General features: G+C 46.7%; 1 protein-coding gene across 2 annotated transcripts in view; it reads right to left on the bottom strand.

The window, feature by feature from the left end:
• Positions 1–7015, bottom strand: part of PLEKHA6 (pleckstrin homology domain containing A6) — a 144425-nt gene extending 137410 nt beyond the window's left edge. The window contains exons 1-3 of one of the 2 annotated variants that reach the window (XM_043533789.1): positions 6698–7015; positions 5880–5956; positions 4192–4249 (exon numbers count right to left, since the gene is read on the bottom strand). In XM_043533789.1, coding sequence (XP_043389724.1) covers positions 4192–4249; positions 5880–5956; positions 6698–6780 — 218 coding nt within the window. In that variant the 5' untranslated portion in view covers positions 6781–7015. The remainder of the gene's footprint in view (positions 1–4191; positions 4250–5879; positions 5957–6697) is intronic. The other variant, XM_043533793.1, reaches the window with a different exon arrangement.
• Positions 7016–16751: the final 9736 nt, after the last annotated feature.

The raw sequence follows: 16751 nt of genomic DNA, 5'->3' as shown, positions 1-16751 counted from the left end.
GGCAGGCAGGCGGAGAGTTCTTAACTGAAGAGGGTCCCTTGCTGGTGCAGGGGCCTGGCACACAGCACTGCCCTGGTTCTCTCTACCCTGCTGGGGACCACAACATTAAGAGATGTCACCATGCTGGGGTGGGGGGGCGGGGGGAGAGGCTATTCTCTCCCCCCTCCAGCAGTGCAGGACTCTCTGGCACTGGAGCAGAGCCAGAGATGTGGCTGGCACAGGGTGGGGGAGGGTCACAGGTTCTCTGAAAAGAAAAACACCCTTGATCCTCTAATCCATGTTAGCCGGAAGCTTTAGGGGCTGAGAGGGGATTGGCTTTCACTGAATTCCCTGCCCCACATCTCCAAACCCCTCCCTCACCGGTGATGGGCTGAGGATCCAGGTTAACCCCCTCCCTGCCAGGCTTGTAGGGCTAAGGTGACCTTGGACCAACAGCACTGCTAATGAATAGCTACGTAGGTGCAGGGCCAGCACCATCTGGGGGCATGAGACCTTCCAGCCCAAGTCAACAGACTAGGGCTAGCAGGGCTCATGCTAGCGCTCTAAAACAGCTGTGTAGAGCAGACAACGCTTTGAAGTCGCATCTCAGGCTGCAGGGAGCTCAGGCCCTGAAGCCTAGGGAAGGGCGGGCTTCAGAGCTCCAGCCACAGCTTCAAATACAGCTAATTTTAGAGAGCCAGCTGAGCCTTAGCCTTTCATCCTGGGTCAACAGACTCACTCCAACATCCTGTGTGGGCACCTCTTTCGCAGTCCCTTCCCCTGTTCCATCGGCCTCTCTCTTCCCCCTCAACCCAGCTCGCCCATCGCTGACCTCTGACAACCGCAGGCCCCACAGCCCCACCGTAAATTTGGCCTTGTCCTGCACCCCTCTCCCCCACTGCCAAAAAGCCCTGCTCCCCACCCCACAGCCCAGGGATTTCTAGGGGCCCAAAAGCCAGCGCTAGGAGAACGTCAAGGGCAAATGCAATTGGCGAGGCAGGCTGTCCTTAAGGAGGTGAAAGTTACATCACAGCCAGGCCCAAAGGAGGAAAAGGGATATGCCAGCACAAGAGACCAGGGGAACCTCACGAGCACCCTTGCATCGGCACCTGGGGCTGGAGGGGCAGGGGGCTTGGCACAGCTCCTGACAAGAGTCAGCCCTCAGCCGGGGGCTGTTTCAATCCCTTACCCCTCACCACAGCGGGAGAAGCCATGGCCCACAGGCCGGTGGTCAGTTCTAGAGCCCCTGTGCCTAGAGCCCCTGCTGCCTGCTCTGGGCACAAAAGGGCCCTTCTTTTTCAGGGCACAATTCTGATGAACAGAGCGAGGCGAGGCAGCAAGAGAGGAAAGCGCTTTCTCCTTGCCGCCTCCGTGCTGGGGAGAGGAGTCCAAGCCCCCAGCCAGCACGGAAAGCAACAGCCAACGCTCCCTTCCTCCCCAGAGGGCCAGGCTGACCGAGGGGCTGGAGCAGACAGGGCAGGGAGCGATTTCACAGAGCCAGTCACACTAAAATGGTGGCTAAGGAGGACCAATATAGTAGCCCTGATGCTAAGCTGTGTTCTCTTACCACCCACCACCCTCCCCCCACATCACACTGGCACCAAAGGACAGTCAAGCGAGATTCTGCCCACCACGCATTTTACCATGGAGGGTTGCGCCTCACGTGTGTGGAAATGTGAAGGGACACACACACACACAAAAACAGACCTCTAAAGCTGCCCGTTGTACATTTCCTGCACACTTTGGCACCACCTCGTGGGAAGCTGTTGCAAATGCGGCCACACCACCAGCCCCTTGCATGGCAGAGCGCTTTGCAGGGAATATGCAGATAGTGTGGAGAGCAGCAGGCAAACAGACAGGAGGGGTGGCAGAGGAGGAAGCTCTAGCCAAGGCACCTGGGCAAACCCTCTGCTTACAGCTTATTATTTGGTAGCTCCTAGGAGCCCAATCAAGGCTCAGGGCTCAGCTGCACTGCGTGCTACACAAGCAAGTAACAGAAGACAGTCGTTGCCTAGAGAGAGTACGATCTAGGCCGCTAATCAGCCACCTTAGGATTTTTGATCTCTCAAGGTATTTATTGCACCCAGTGCTGTGGCCTCTGCAGATTCTGTGATGTCACTCTGCAGAGCAGATAGCACCACGGTGTAGAGATCTCCTCTGAAACGCCAGCCACAAAGCAAGCTGGAACTCTGCTTAGTGCCTTGGCAGAAAGGAAGGCTGAACCAAGTGGCCCAGGAGCCATAATCCTCCCATCCGGGGCGTCAGCATCCTTTCCACAGCAGCCCACTGCAGAGTTACAGACAAGATGGCCCCGATTTAAGGCAGGAAGTGAATCAGAGAGAAAGCACCACTGCTCCCCCCAGAAAAATCATTGAGGGAAAAGTCCAACAGGGAAGAAGGCAACAGGGTTCGAGGAAGGGTACAGTAGGGCCAGATCCTCAGCTGGTGGAAATCAAAGGAGTTGTGCTGATTTATTTAGGGTGCAAGCTTTTGGGCAGTACTGTCCTTTTGCTCTGTGTTTATACAGTGCCTAGCACCATGGGGTCCTGGGCCAAGCCTGCCGCAATACAAATAATCAACAATCGTTTCCATCTGCTGAGGATCCGGCCCATAGAACCGGAGAGCCTGACCAGGGTTTGGTTTAAAACCGTGCTGTAGCAGCGACAGCGTTCTGTATTCGGTTCTCTAGGAGGATCCAAAAAGGCTTGAGAAAGTTCTTACTCAGCAAGACTTTTCCCTAAGAGAAGAGACTATTTTCATGCAAATAGGGCTGGATACAGGATGGTCTGGGCTGGTTGGTTTTGCCCGCGATGTTGCAGAGCCCTCTGAAGTCCCTGCTAGAAGTGTCTGCATCTAAAATACCAGTGTGGCACATGGGGCTCTCGTCCATGCACGGGAACCAACCCTAAATGTGGTCCCCAGTTTCTCCTGGCACAAGCTCTCTCAGCAGATGCTGGGAGTGACCCAATGGGGAACCTCCCAGCTTGTGTATCTAAGATCAAAGCTGGTGCTGCACCAGCCCTGTCTCCTGGACAGAGGGTCAGCAGGGGGTGTCTGCTTCTGATGCAGCCTCTCCAGAAGAAGGGATCCTTCCTGTGGGAAAGGATGGCATGTGGGCTGGGAGGGAAATTCAGTTATCCATGGATGTGCCTGGTTGCAGAGCCTATGACCCGAGTCATCCCACCAGCCAGAGCTTAAGCTCAGCCTATGGCTGGGCAGGCTATAGAAACTTTAGGACAGATCCTCAGCTCCTGTCAATGGAGCTACACCAATTTACCCTCTATGTGGATTTGGTAGGAGGTGTGGGAGGAGTTTGCACTGGGGAATGAAAGACATGAGACAACGCCAATCTCAGCAGGCCTCGTCTACAGATCCCGTCATCCATGCAGCAAGTTGGAACCCAGCCAAAGTAGTGAGTGGGCCGGACCTGACAGGATGAAGACAGGTTGGAATTAGCCACTGGGACCACAGCCAGTGTTAGCTACTGAAAAGACCGCACCGGGGTCTGGGAGAGCTGTGGGCAGTGCCCAATTGGAGGAGCGCCAAGCCCCATCCCTCCTCAACAACAACTGGCAGGAGTCCTGGCTCCAGCAAAGCTCCTGTTTAAGAGATATGCAACCCCTAAGCATGACGGGAGGATTTTGCTGATTGCAGCAGGTCATTTAGGCCTCTGAAAGGCATTGTCTGGGTATACAAGGACAAGGCACCGCATGCAGCGATCAAGCTTCAGCCTAGTTTCCGACAGTGCTAACACAGGTTCCACTCCATGGCTTGTAGCAACACTGGGAGCTCTGCCACCGATGAGGTTTTGGCTGCTATCCTCCTTTTCAGCATTGTCCTTTAGTCCCACTGAGGGCAGGTGCAACTGACTCAGTGCGGCCGGAGCAATGCGTGATCTGAAGATACCAATTGTCCACCCAACTCCACACCCCCACCCACTCACCCTCCACCAGCACATCGGCGTCTGAAGCAATCCTACGCACAGCATAGCTGCATACTGTGCACAAGGAGCTATCAAATGTTATAGCAGTGTCAGCCCCACTTGCCCTTCCAACATTTCAGTAATTACCCAATAGTTCTGTCCTCCCAGTTTATACCCACTTCCCCAGCCCAGAAAACAGCTAAAGGCATTTGCTGGGGGGGGGAGGGGGCGGGAAATAGCTCCTAAAGTTAGCAAACAGCAGAAACAACAATAAAAACCTTCCCACTTACTTGATAAAATATATGGCCCCCTGGCATGTGGTGCCTGTCTCCCAGCCTTTGGGCAAGTCTGAAAAGATACAACAGCAAAAGCAGACGTCATTCATCTGTTCAAGAGCGGAACTCCCTGTTGCAGGATATTACAGATGCAATTTTTAGCTTATTACCTTTCAAGAAAGCACTCATTTGAATAAGAATATCTTCTGCAGTTACATTAGGCAAGCTCAAAATTATTCCAGAATACCAGCTTTGGGGGCACAAACTGATTGCTAGCTAAGCTCAGAGGAGCTTCCCTCACGTGAGATAGTATTGCACAGTTACCTGCAATCTTTCCAGTCTCCCAGCCATCATTGGTCACTGTTGAGAAAGGGGAGGGACCAGAGAGACAATGAGCTAGTTCTAGGGAGGCAGGAGGTGGGGTACCGGAATAGAAGGGCCACTGAGTCAGTTCCAGTCTGACAACTCTGTCTGTTCCCGAGTTACAAACCCATTACTATGCACCTGGAATGCGGCATCTCAGGAAATTTCAGCTGAAAGTGACCCGTCTTGACACCCTCCCTCCCAACCCATGCGGAGTCAGAAATTACAACCCATGTTGTTTTTAGCTCTTCCCCTACTTTTACGAGGGTCTGGCTGAAGCACACAGAGGACAGCAGCACAGAACTAGATAGTGGGACAATTCACTTGTTCAGACGCTCACAGCATTTCCAAGGGCCTAGCGATTTGGGCCCCTGCCCTCAAATGTGAGGCCCCGTAAAGAGATCCAATTTTCAGAGAGAGCTGAGCACCCACCCTCGGGAAATTAGGCTCCTTACAGGCCTTTCAAGTCAGGCCCAGTTATGTTCCCTGCATGTGTGCTGTGAAGTTACATAAAAACAAATACTCTTGCCAGAAGGTTGTAATGTAACATGACTTGATTTCTTAGAATTCAGAAGGATAACACATAAGAACCCCAAACCAGAGACACACAAAGCAGGCTGCACCCTAAAACTGAGAGGCACAACTGACCCCCAACTTACTGGCTGCAAACTGACACCTGCTCCCAGGCTTCACTGCAGGGGCCCCCTAGCATGCAAGCAGGGCCAGGGAACCCTTCCCCCCAACCTCCACATTCAAAGAGATAACTTGCAACTCCCACAATCCTCAGCTCACCCACTCCCCTTCTGAAACCCTGTGGGTGTGTGCAGAGAGACAAATTCAGTGTCCCTGAATTGGAGTAGAACATTGCAGACGACTGGAAGCGGAACAGTTTGTTAAGCTAGTTTAGTTTTCACCGCTGAGGCTACAAGAGGATTTCCAGTATTTCACTCAGCTTGGTTTAACTCTTGTTTCTAGCCAGTTTTGCTCTCTGGCTCCCTCTCACAGCAATCCAATGCTAGCATGTCTGGGTTCTCAGCAATAGAAGGAATCAGCCCCCCTTTTCAACACTGTTAGAGACAAACACTGCTAAAACTAGCCGACATTTCACATTGGCTCTTGAAAGAGGTTGATAGTATTGGCGTAAGGAGCAAAATGTATTAACCCCTTCATCCCTGGATTGTTTACAAGGTAGCTCTAGAGGGGATACTCTAACACTGACAGCTGCAGGATGTTCTATTAACTGTGCAGAGGGGGAAGGGGAAACACATGTGACCAGGAGAGCAGCTGCAGTCATGACGACACAGTCAGCCATTGGCAGTTTTAGTAGGCTTGTTCCTTACCTGTGCTGGCAAAGTGCCCACTCTGGATGGGGGATCCGGTGCCTGGGTGCACCCAGCTGGTAGATTTTGTCTCATCGCTGTGAGGGACAACAACAGAAAGTCAGAACATTCACTTGACTCTGGGGAGGACTCCTATCCTGGCTTCCTAAATACATCACACCTGTCTGGAGCAGCGAGGTAGGTGCTCACCCTGCTGCCTGCAGAGGGGAGCTTTACAAGGGCCCTTTTCTATCCCTTTTCTGGAGGTCCCCAGTAGCATGAATGGGAAGCAGAAGGGAGAAGGTGAAGATCAGGGATAGGGCTGGTCTACAGCTTCCTCAAAGGGCTTGCTAGACAGCAGATCCTATCAGTGGCTGCACTATGGAGGGGCTCTACTCCTTCCAATAGTTGTGCCAGGCTTCAGGGCACGAGAGAAGGAGTATCAGCCAGGTCACCCCTGAACTCCTCCCAGGCAGTGAAATAAAAGGGGGGGAAGGGAATGAGGAATAAAAATGCCTGAGGTCTGCATAGGGTCAGGTGTGGAGGCATCAAGGGGACTAGTAAGAACTGGGGGTAAACCCCTAACTCCCACAGCCCCCAGTAATTCTGTTACCCCCTACACTTGGCCACAATCCCCCTCTTCTTCTCTGTGCCATTCCTTCTGCCTTGTCCCCCTCTCCCACAGCTTTTCTGCCAAGCTTTCTTTCCCACCACTGTCCAGACACCACCTGGCCCAGAACATGCACTAGATTGTAGAGGGGGGAGATGAAAAACAAAAACAAAAACAAACACACACACACACTGCAAGTAGGAAAACAAAGAAAGCCAGCTGAACATACTTGATGAAGAAGACTCGCCCGCCTCCACACACTCCATACGTCCACCTGCCAGGCAGGTCCAGCCAGTCAATGTCATCAGCCATGGAGCCCCCCTGCTGCAGGACACCAGCAGATGGAGAGAAATCCAAAGCCACCCAACTCAGAAGTCAGCCACTCCCACCTGAGTGCTCCTTGCAAGGCAGGGCTGGAGGGGAGAGAAGGCTGGCTGCTGCTTACTACCTAGAGAAACCCTCTACAGCCAGCTCCACCAGGAGACAAACACTTGTTTAGTTCAGACCTTCTAGCGAGATTCTGTTTGCTGCAAACAGCCGGGAGGGGTGGGGGGACCCATAAATTTAACCCTGTCAGAGACAACCTGCTGATTTGCCCATGACCTGGAGCACACAGGACATTCCTGCAGCACCAGCTCTCTGCATGACTCTTAGGGCTAGTACATAGCCACTTCCTTCACTGCCTACTTTATTTAATTACTATCAATTAACTCATGAGTGAGTAATTATGACATCTTCACTCCCTTCTCCTGTTAACTTTAAACACTGTTGAATTCTTCTGCCCTTCAGATCTCAAAGCCTAGTGGAGGCAGTATGCAGGGATCGTGATTACTATTCACAGTAGTATCTGGGCTGTCCAACAGGTATTCGCTCTCGCTCTTCACAGCCTCTTTTAAAGGGGATAGGTGGAGTTTGGGTGGCACCTCTTACAGGGCTGGGGAGACTGGAAACAAGGTGATCCCAAGTGGCTGCACCTCTGCAGTAATTTTCAAAACCCCTGATGGCAGTAGTGGGAAGATTCATTTTGAAACATTGCCTGAAAAAGATAATGCAACAAATGAAGGACTCTCTCTCCAAATGAGTGGGACTGGACAGGGCTGAGCTCCCTGCTCAAACTGTGGGGAATGGAGCTTGCCTAAAGCCTGGGAGAGGGACATTTCAATAGCTCTTTGAATGACTGGGAGTGACAAACATGTCTGATAAGTCACAGTGTAGCACTGAAGAAATGGATGAGCTTGGTTTTGATTTAGAGTCAGTCCTTGGGTGATGGTTTTGCATGACAGAGGTGCCACCATGTTGGTGGATTGGCTAGGCTAATGTTGGTCATGAGAAGAAGGATGGCATTACGGTTAAGGTGCTACCCTGGGAGATCTGGGTTCAATGCCTGGTTCCATGTGACCTTTCGTAAGTCACTTAGGCCTCACTACGTCAACCACCTATGTGTAGCAGTCCTGTTGAAATTAATTCCATTACTCATGAGCCTAAGTTAAGCGTTTGATTGGGGCTTTAATCTCTCTGGGCCTAAGTTCCCCATCGTTAAAATAGGAATACTACTACTTCATTTGTCCCACCCTATGACTGCAAGAGTGAAATCCCAGCCCCATTGACTTCACCCTAAATTCTTTGGAGGGCAGGGACGGTCTCTTACTGTGTGGCTGTACCGCACCTGGCACGATGGGGTCAGGGTCTCGGCCGCGTACCATAATAGAAATAACAAACAGGGAGCCTTCCAACCCAGATGCTTTCAGATTTGTAGGCAAGGTACTAGAGTAATATAAATAGTGAATAATCATAATAAACAGCTAAGGATTGGTGCTTAGAGCTGGTGCACAAAGGGACAGTGCATACTGTCACTTTTGGCGGACACTTCTAATGGACAGACTCCTAGAACCACAGCAGCAGGGGTGACTCAGCCGCGGCTTCTTTTGATCCTGGGATCTGGAACATGTGGTTTCAGGCCAGGAACAGATTCTGTGATCTGTTTGGCCAAGTTAAATAGTTTCAGTCTTTTTCAATAGATGAGGAGGAAACAACAGAGTTGGCTTTGGGACAGGGATTGGGGTTTTGAGCTGGTTTAAGTTTAAAAAAAAAAAAAAGGTTTTAAAAGTCAAATGTCACAAGAGATCTGTTCATAAGATGCCCTAATCCTAGGTGAGGCGCTGTGAGGTTAAAAAAAAAAAAAAATCACATTTTTCAACCCCAAACTTCTTTTCCCACCAGCTTGAGCCTGCAAACATACACATCCGTAACTTTACGTATGGGAGCAGCCTCATTAACTGTAGCAGGGCTCCCCACATGTGCAAGGGCCCACTTGCGCTTAAGAGTTTGCAGGCTCTCTAATGCCCTACTCCTGCAAACTGCTCTGGACAGGTAAAACCTCTGTGCCCAGGAGGCACCCCATTTAAGTTAACAGGGCTCTATCTGGGCATAGGGGTTTGCCCTAATGACATGGCTTCCTGGATCAAGGGCCAAACTCATTCCGTTTATTTTTCTGCAATTGAGTAAACTTTGTGCATGGTATAGATACCGAGGAGCTGACAGGAAGAAGCAGAGCCCATCACTACTCACTGTGCAGTCGCAGGATCCTGAACCAGATCCTCATCCCGCAAACACTGGTTCACAGACCTAACACTAAACATGGTGTGAAGTCCCACTGAGTTCAGTGGGACTGTTAAAAGTTAAACACAAGCACAAGTGTTTGCAGGATCAGGGAACGTGTGGTATAAGCTCATCTGATCTTAAAAAGAGTCTCTTCCTTCCCAGGGTAATTCTCCCGGGGAAGCTGATTCTCCCCCCCACCCTGTGGGTCCTTTTCCCTATGTACTCGGGGGAAATGCCTATGGCAATTAAGAACTTGCTAATCCAATATTACCATAAGGAACCAGCATGAGCTGTTCCAGACTCCAGGGTAAAAAATATGTGGATTTTTGGAGAGATTTAATACACTCCTTGCCAAAAATCCAGAGCTGCTCCAGGCTCTGCCCTGTCAGGTGAATAAATCAACTTTTGTTACTTTCCACAAGAGATTTTTTCCCTTCTTTATTTCTTAATCCAATGGAAACTCAAGGGGAAAATACCAGCAGGGTGTTGGGTTTTTTAAAAAACTTCCTTAAACATTCCTTCACCAAAAATACACAGCTTAGGAAGTGAACAGGCACACAGACGCACCATACAAACTACTGTTGTGGTAAGACTTTGCACTTGTCTGCAGCATGTCCGCTGAGGCTTTCAAAGCACTTTGCAGATCTACATCCATCAAACATCACAACCGGCCTTGGTGGTAGGTCCGATTACTGCCCTTTTGACAGATGGAGAAATCAAGGCACAGAGAGGTGAAGAAACTTCCCAGAACATCTTGAGAAGAGAACCCAGGAGTCCCCATTCCCCTTTTTCTCAGAGAGCTTCATCAATGGGCTCCTAGCTAAAAAGATCCAAATCTGTTAAGACTATGACACAAATGCAGGAAAACTCAGGAGATACAGAGAAAAGCTGAGTTAACTCACACGCTGCCTGTCAGCTTTCCTGGCATAGGCTGGTGTGTGTTGCAACCTTGACATTACAGTACTAAAAGTGTCATTACAGTACTAAAAGGAGGGTGTAGGGAAGAATGCATGAATTACATTAATAGTAGGGCACGTCAGGGTGAGGTGCAGTCCGAAAAGGAGGAGACTTGCCAAGCATCCCTGTGCGTAAGGAGGAGTGCAGTCAATCACAGCTTATTTTTAAAAGAAAGGATGGGAGCTCAGAAATGACATTCTGCCAATTAGTTGCTATCTGTCAGCTGGTGAGAAGTCCAGTCTGTACGGCGCTGTTTCTGTGCTGAGGCCGCTTCCCAGCTAAGCGTACTTGGTGCAATCCAGTTCTGGTTTAGGGGCTGGAGCCAGCTCAGCACTGTAATGAGGTTTGTAATACAAGTGGCTAGACTGACCACTGATTACCTCTAGATAATGCTAAAAGCCTTTGCTTGCAGAGATTGTGAATAGCAGTGTGATGTGTGTGGCTCAGTTTAAAAAAGGAAAGGGGGGCAATGCAATCTGCTCATTCTAGGTCACTCTTTTAGGTCAAAGTACGTTGAAAAGGACTGTGATAGGTGGAGCACTGATGCTATACACACACAGGTACAGCTTAAGGGTTGAAGAGTTAAGTAGGAAATTCCTCCCGTCCTTGGAACCACAAATTCAAACTGTCAGGGCAAACTTAGCCCTTCATCCTTCTGAGGCAGATAAATCAAATGCTCTGAGGTTTATTTTATGCAGGTCTTTCATCTGGGACCTTATCTACTAAGATTCCAGGAATGTTAAAGATGTACAGGACTTCGTTCTGTATGGGAAGGAGCCACGCCACTGCCTTTGGCCCACGTTCCCCTATCTATGCTGTGCTACTGGCTAGTCAACCCCAGAAACGCATAAAGCACTTGGAGCTCCTTGCAGACGAACGTGTAGACATAAAATATATCCAGGCTGTCAACTATATGATGAATGCATAGCAATACATACATACACACACACACACAGTCAACAAAGGGTACTGACTATTTATTTCTATTAAGATAAAATCCATGTCAGTAACGCTCTCAGCAGTGTATGGTGTCCATAATATAACACACACCTCAGACTACCCTTGCTCACAGTCACCCCGGATGGAGTTCACATCTCTTAACAGTGTCAGAAAGACTATGCTGATTAGAGGAATAAGTCACAACCAGGCACCTATTTATAATCGGCACTTCAATAAAGGAATTCTGGCACCACCTTCTGGACAAAAGATTTTCTTCTCTGAATGGAAATTCTACACCAGAACTAGTTTGTCAGGAAGACATTTTCAAGCGGTCCAACGGAATGTATCGATAAGGTGTTTATAAGGGGTCTAGCGCATCTCAGTAATATACTATTAATTGTACAATAGGATTAAGCCCAGGGAATGGGCCCAATTCCCGCCTAAATAATAATTCTTCCTACCTAATTTCAAGTGAATCTACACTTGCAATTTATTCCACCATGACTACCTCTCTCCCTTAAAAAAATCACTCGATTTCTGCTATGCAGTTTGGTTACTCTGTTCAACCTCAGAGATACGGCTCATTCAACTGCCTACGCAATTAAACTACTCTACAGTGCTTGAAACATGTTGGGGACCATTGAGGATAAGGAGGAGGTAAATTTAGATCATGGGTAAGTTAGCTGAAAGGTCATATCATGTAATGGACAATATAGGAGTCCATGAATTATAGTTAATAGAGCAGGGAATAGAGAGTCAGGAAACTTGATTCTAGAGCGAGTTTTCCACCACCTTGCTTTATGACTTGGGTAAGTTATTTGCCGAGCTGTGCCTTGGCTTCCCCATCTGTAACATGGGGACAATGATATTCACCCCTCTTTGAGATCTTTGGATGGTAAGTTCTAGCTAAATGGAAAGTATAATTATTCCATACTCTTGTCTGCATTGTTAAGGACTTAAAATTTAATATGTTGAGGAGCATCACAGCTGAAAGTTTTGCTGTAAAGCCCACAGTTGATCCTGCTGTGCTTTGCTGATAGCTGTAGAATACTAACCACAGGGAGAAAACGTATGCTGGCAGGATGGAGTCCACAGAACTGCATTCTGAGCAGATGTCCAACAGCCTTATATTGGCAAGTACTACCACCACGCATGATGATTACGTAACACTTTCTAGGTTTGTTCTAATCTCTCTCCATCCCCGTATTTACACAATGCTTGTCACCATGGCATTTGGGAGCCTCCACAAGTTGTGATGCTCCACAAGGGTAACACTGTAAACCTGTTCTCCCACCCAGAGCCTCACAGTACAAATTCCAATCCCTAGCATTTCTCTGACTCTAATACAAATCCTATCTTTTCTCTGGGAGAAGAGTGGGCTTGAGCCTGAGATTTGGCCAACAAACTCATTGCTGAGAAGCAATCTTCTTAAAACAGAAAATTTAAAATAAGCAGCCCTGGTCACTGAGACATAGTAAAATGACACTAAGTATAAATACAGTGGAAGCCTCTTATCCTCTCCCTGCCCCCTACCCCCAGAAAGCTTCATTCTGTGAAATTTCATTGGAACAGAGATTGCAACCTGTTCATTAAGATGCATTACAACATAGGACTTGCATCCAATTTCTCTATACACAGGTTTCAGAGTAGCAGCCGTGTTAGTCTGTATTCGCAAAAAGAAAAAGAGGACTTGCGGCACCTTAGAGACTAACCAATTTATTTGAGCATAAGCTTTCGTGAGCTACAGCTCATTTCATCGGATGCATAAAGTGGAAAATGCAGTGAGGATGTTTTATACACACGGACCATGAAAAAATGGGTGTTTTTCACTTCAAAAGGTTTTCTCTCCCCCCACCCCACTCTCCTGCTGGTAATAGCTTATCTATTACAGGGTCAGTGTTTTCACTATAAAAGGGCTCTAGTCTGTATAATTGTGTTTGTTTTTGTGCAGTTCCTCAACTAAACAATAACTACATTTTAACAACAGACGCTTAGTTCTGGGTTCAGTTCCCAGCTGCTACGAACTTTGTGTGTGACCATAAACAAATTGCTTAATCTTTGTGCCTCATGTCTGCTCCACACACAGAAGCTGCATCCGTTTAACTAAAATTCATTTGCAAACAGATTTAAACTGGCACAAACACGTCACATGTGGACAAACCTTTGCTTATTTTGTCTTTACAACAGACATAGCAGATTTACCAACAAGTTAAACTGCTGAAACAGTTGTACATCGATAAGTGTATTCTGCTAGGGGCTTGCACGGGTTTAACAAAATCAATTTTAAAACCAAGATCTCTTTATGCTGGTGCAAGTTTGTGTGTCATCAGGGCGTCAGTTCCCCATCGATAAAATGAAGATAATACTCCTTTCTCCCATCCTTAGCTAAATACACAAGACAGGCTTATAAACTGTTCAGGACAGAGACTCTTACTGTATGTATGTACAGAATCAAGCACAATTGGACCCTGACCTTGGCTGGGGCTTTGCGTGCAACCTTAATACAAACAGATATTCTATAGGAACTTCTATATACAACTTAATACAAATAGATATTTTATAGGAAAAATAGAAACTTCTATAGGCATTAAATCCCTCAATTAAAGGAACACTAATTTAAATGACCTCTCTGAAACTGTTCCACATACTATTGCAGCATCTAACATTACTATAATTGAAATTTTAGATATTTGACAGCATTCTGCATACAGCTGGTTTTCCCCTAGCTTTGCGTCTTTTCTACACAGCTATAGCGGACAGAAAAAGGGTGTTGAACGCAAGATGTCCTCAAACAACCGGGCCAACTGGAAAGTAGCAATTGTTTTTGTTACCAACAGACCTGTCATTACGCGCTGTAGCATCAGGCAGCACTAACAGATGGACGCCTGCTACTAATGGTTTCTTGTGCTTCTTTCCCCCAAGGGAAATGGCCAGCATTTATAAGGTTGGGGTTTTTTTGTTTTAAATGTTGTCTCCCCATTGGTGAAACCACCAACCAGCCAAGAGCTGATGTAACCTGAGCTCCTTTCACAGTAATAGCTGGTCAGTTCTACAGCGTGGATAAAAGGTGCCAATGGAACTTCTCCTGAATTCCACTCATTAGGATCCAGTCATTGTGCAGTGTCCCTTCCTCCATCCACATGGTGGATTTTCTGAGGAAACCTGTTCTTTGGTAGGGCAAAACTATCTCCATGTAGTAATATCAAGCAATGCATAAATGGAATTTGGTGTTGATAGAGTGAACGGTAACAATAGCAGCTAGCATATTTACTTCGTGTGTCAATTATTCATAGCTGTTTAACTTGTCAGTAGTTACTCCTGTTAGGCCTGTGGAGATGATACAGAACTAGAGGACAGCAAAAGAAATTGTGCGCTGCCTAATGTATCAGCTAAATTCAAAGTGCAGACTCTTTAGTACTAGTAGAATAAAAAGCAAAAAGTTACCAACAAGATTTTCACATTCCAGCTTGCAGCTAGATGTGCTGGCAGACAGGAGAAAAAAAAAATAAAGTTTTTGACTCGTGAACCAACTAAAGGCTATGTTCAACTAAATAAGGTACCCTAGAGTGTTGATTTTTATTCATTATCTGCACCATAAGACAGACCTTAGAGCCATCTGAGAAAGGGGTTAAAACAGCTTTTCAGAAAGATTTATTGTCAGAATATGTGGAGACAATAGCTTTCGGACATTTGATAAGCTATTTGTGATTAACTCAGGTATTATTTCCAAGGATTTCCACAAGCTGAGCAGGATCTCTCTCATTGCCTAAGAATGATAATTTTCCCTCTAAGCCATTGTTATGGAAACAAGTGTGGCAATCTTGGTTCAAGAGAGATCAGGGAGAGCTGTGGGTTCAGACTCAGGTGCATTTACTATGCTGCGAGGGGGGAAAACAGCGATACCCACAGTAATTCCTGGCCCTAGCCAACATCATTAATTCCTCATATTTGTTGCTACTGACTTGAAATTGAAAATTGAGTCAAATTTCAAATCTACAGTCTACTGAAACACTGCCTCTAGAACCACCATTGAAAGGTCCATTTTCCAAAAGCACCAAGCCCCCCTGAAACAGTCACAATGGCAGTCTGCTGTTAGAAATGGTCAGCCAATTGAGCAGTGCAATTGTCTGAATGTCCATCAAGGCTTTATACTGAAGGTTCCATTGTCGGCAGACTGCATGGCCTGGCAGGGAAAGCACCAACAGCACCAGACGACATTAGCTCCAAGCAGGCCATGTTTACTAAAAACGGAGGCACTCAAAAGAATAGAACGGACCACAAGATGGCAATGAAGCACAGAGCACCATCTGCCTACTTAAAGCTCCAGTTTACACAGACCTGCCCCATCTCCCTATTCACATCTGCCAATTCTCCGATAACTGAAAAGTGCACAAAGCAGATTAAAATGGTTATTACACCCATACAGCTGCAACAGCAGCAAATACTAATCTGCACTATTAAGAATCTGCTTACCAAGAGATATTACATATCAATAGATTATGTTCTCAACAGGAAGAGCAATGAGGTAACTGATAATGCAAGACATCTTGAAACAGTTTTCACTTGTACTGTAATACCATGTTCCTGCTTTGCCAGGCTTGTCCAATGCCAGGCACTGAAATCTGCTTCCTCAATTTATTTCTACTCTTTGGTTTTGCATTTCCCTCATAAAGCATTCCAAATCAGTATTAGTACTCTTTGAATGAATCAGTGAGGGCTCACTTCCCTCTTTATAGGAGATAATGCAAAAATGGTAGTTATTTGAAGCCTTTAATACAAACATCAGAAACAGTCATATTAATCCTTCAGATAATTAGTTTTACTAATGAGCATAAACCCAACTTTTTTTTTAAACCACTCCTCTCAGCAAATTTTTCAGACCTACTATCTTTAGCATCCTATGATGTTGCTTCTTTAAAACAATTTGATCCTTCCTATGCTATACTGACCAATTGTGTATTCTATATTCAAGATGGGAACCTCTTAATTCAATTGACTTAACAATGCTTCCATTCACTAAATAGTAGAAGTCCCAAATCTGATGCATGATTTAGACGGTAGTTGCATCACCTGATTTTGTGCATTCTATTCTGCTGCCAACAGTGACCTCTGTTGGCCTTTTAAGAAAACAGCTGTTATACAGTTGTGATTTTTGCACTGCCACCTTCATAAACACTTACCTAAAAAGCATATTGTACATTTGAATATAGCATTTCATTGTGGTGCATCATGCCCCCTTTCCCCCCTTTCCTCCCTTCCCCCCCAAATACATTTTCATAACATTGTCAACTCGCTCCCATTTTATGTGTAACAAAATATTTTTCCTTGATCTACAAGAAATTTGGAATCATGAGCACATGTTTGCATAAAATGGATACAGCATCTTTTGGAAGGGGAAAACAAATCAGTGACATGGGCTGGTAGTACCATGGATTAGGTCTCCACTGAATTTAGCCACCCTCTGGATCTGTGCGCCTGCTGTTCTGTACCAATCACCACACATTCATTGTCTATTACAGCTGGTGAAACACACACAGACGAAAATGAAAAATTTAGACAGTGATGCCAGAAAGCAACACATGGAAAACATTATAAGTGATTCTAATTTAAAGCAGCATTAGATGTTTAGCTCATGAAACGAAACAAGTAATAAATTCCATGGGAGGAGGGGGGGAGAGCAAGTCTTTTTTTTTGGAAGATCCCGAGATACTTTATAGACTAACCAATTTATTTGAGCATAAGCTTATGCTCAAATAAATTGGTTAGTCTCTAAGGTGCCACAAGTA

This window comes from Chelonia mydas, chromosome 21 (assembly GCF_015237465.2).
Source record: "Chelonia mydas isolate rCheMyd1 chromosome 21, rCheMyd1.pri.v2, whole genome shotgun sequence".
NCBI lineage: Eukaryota > Metazoa > Chordata > Testudines > Cheloniidae > Chelonia > Chelonia mydas.
Note: the sequence above shows the minus strand (reverse complement) of the source record. Positions and strands in the feature narration are given on the sequence as shown.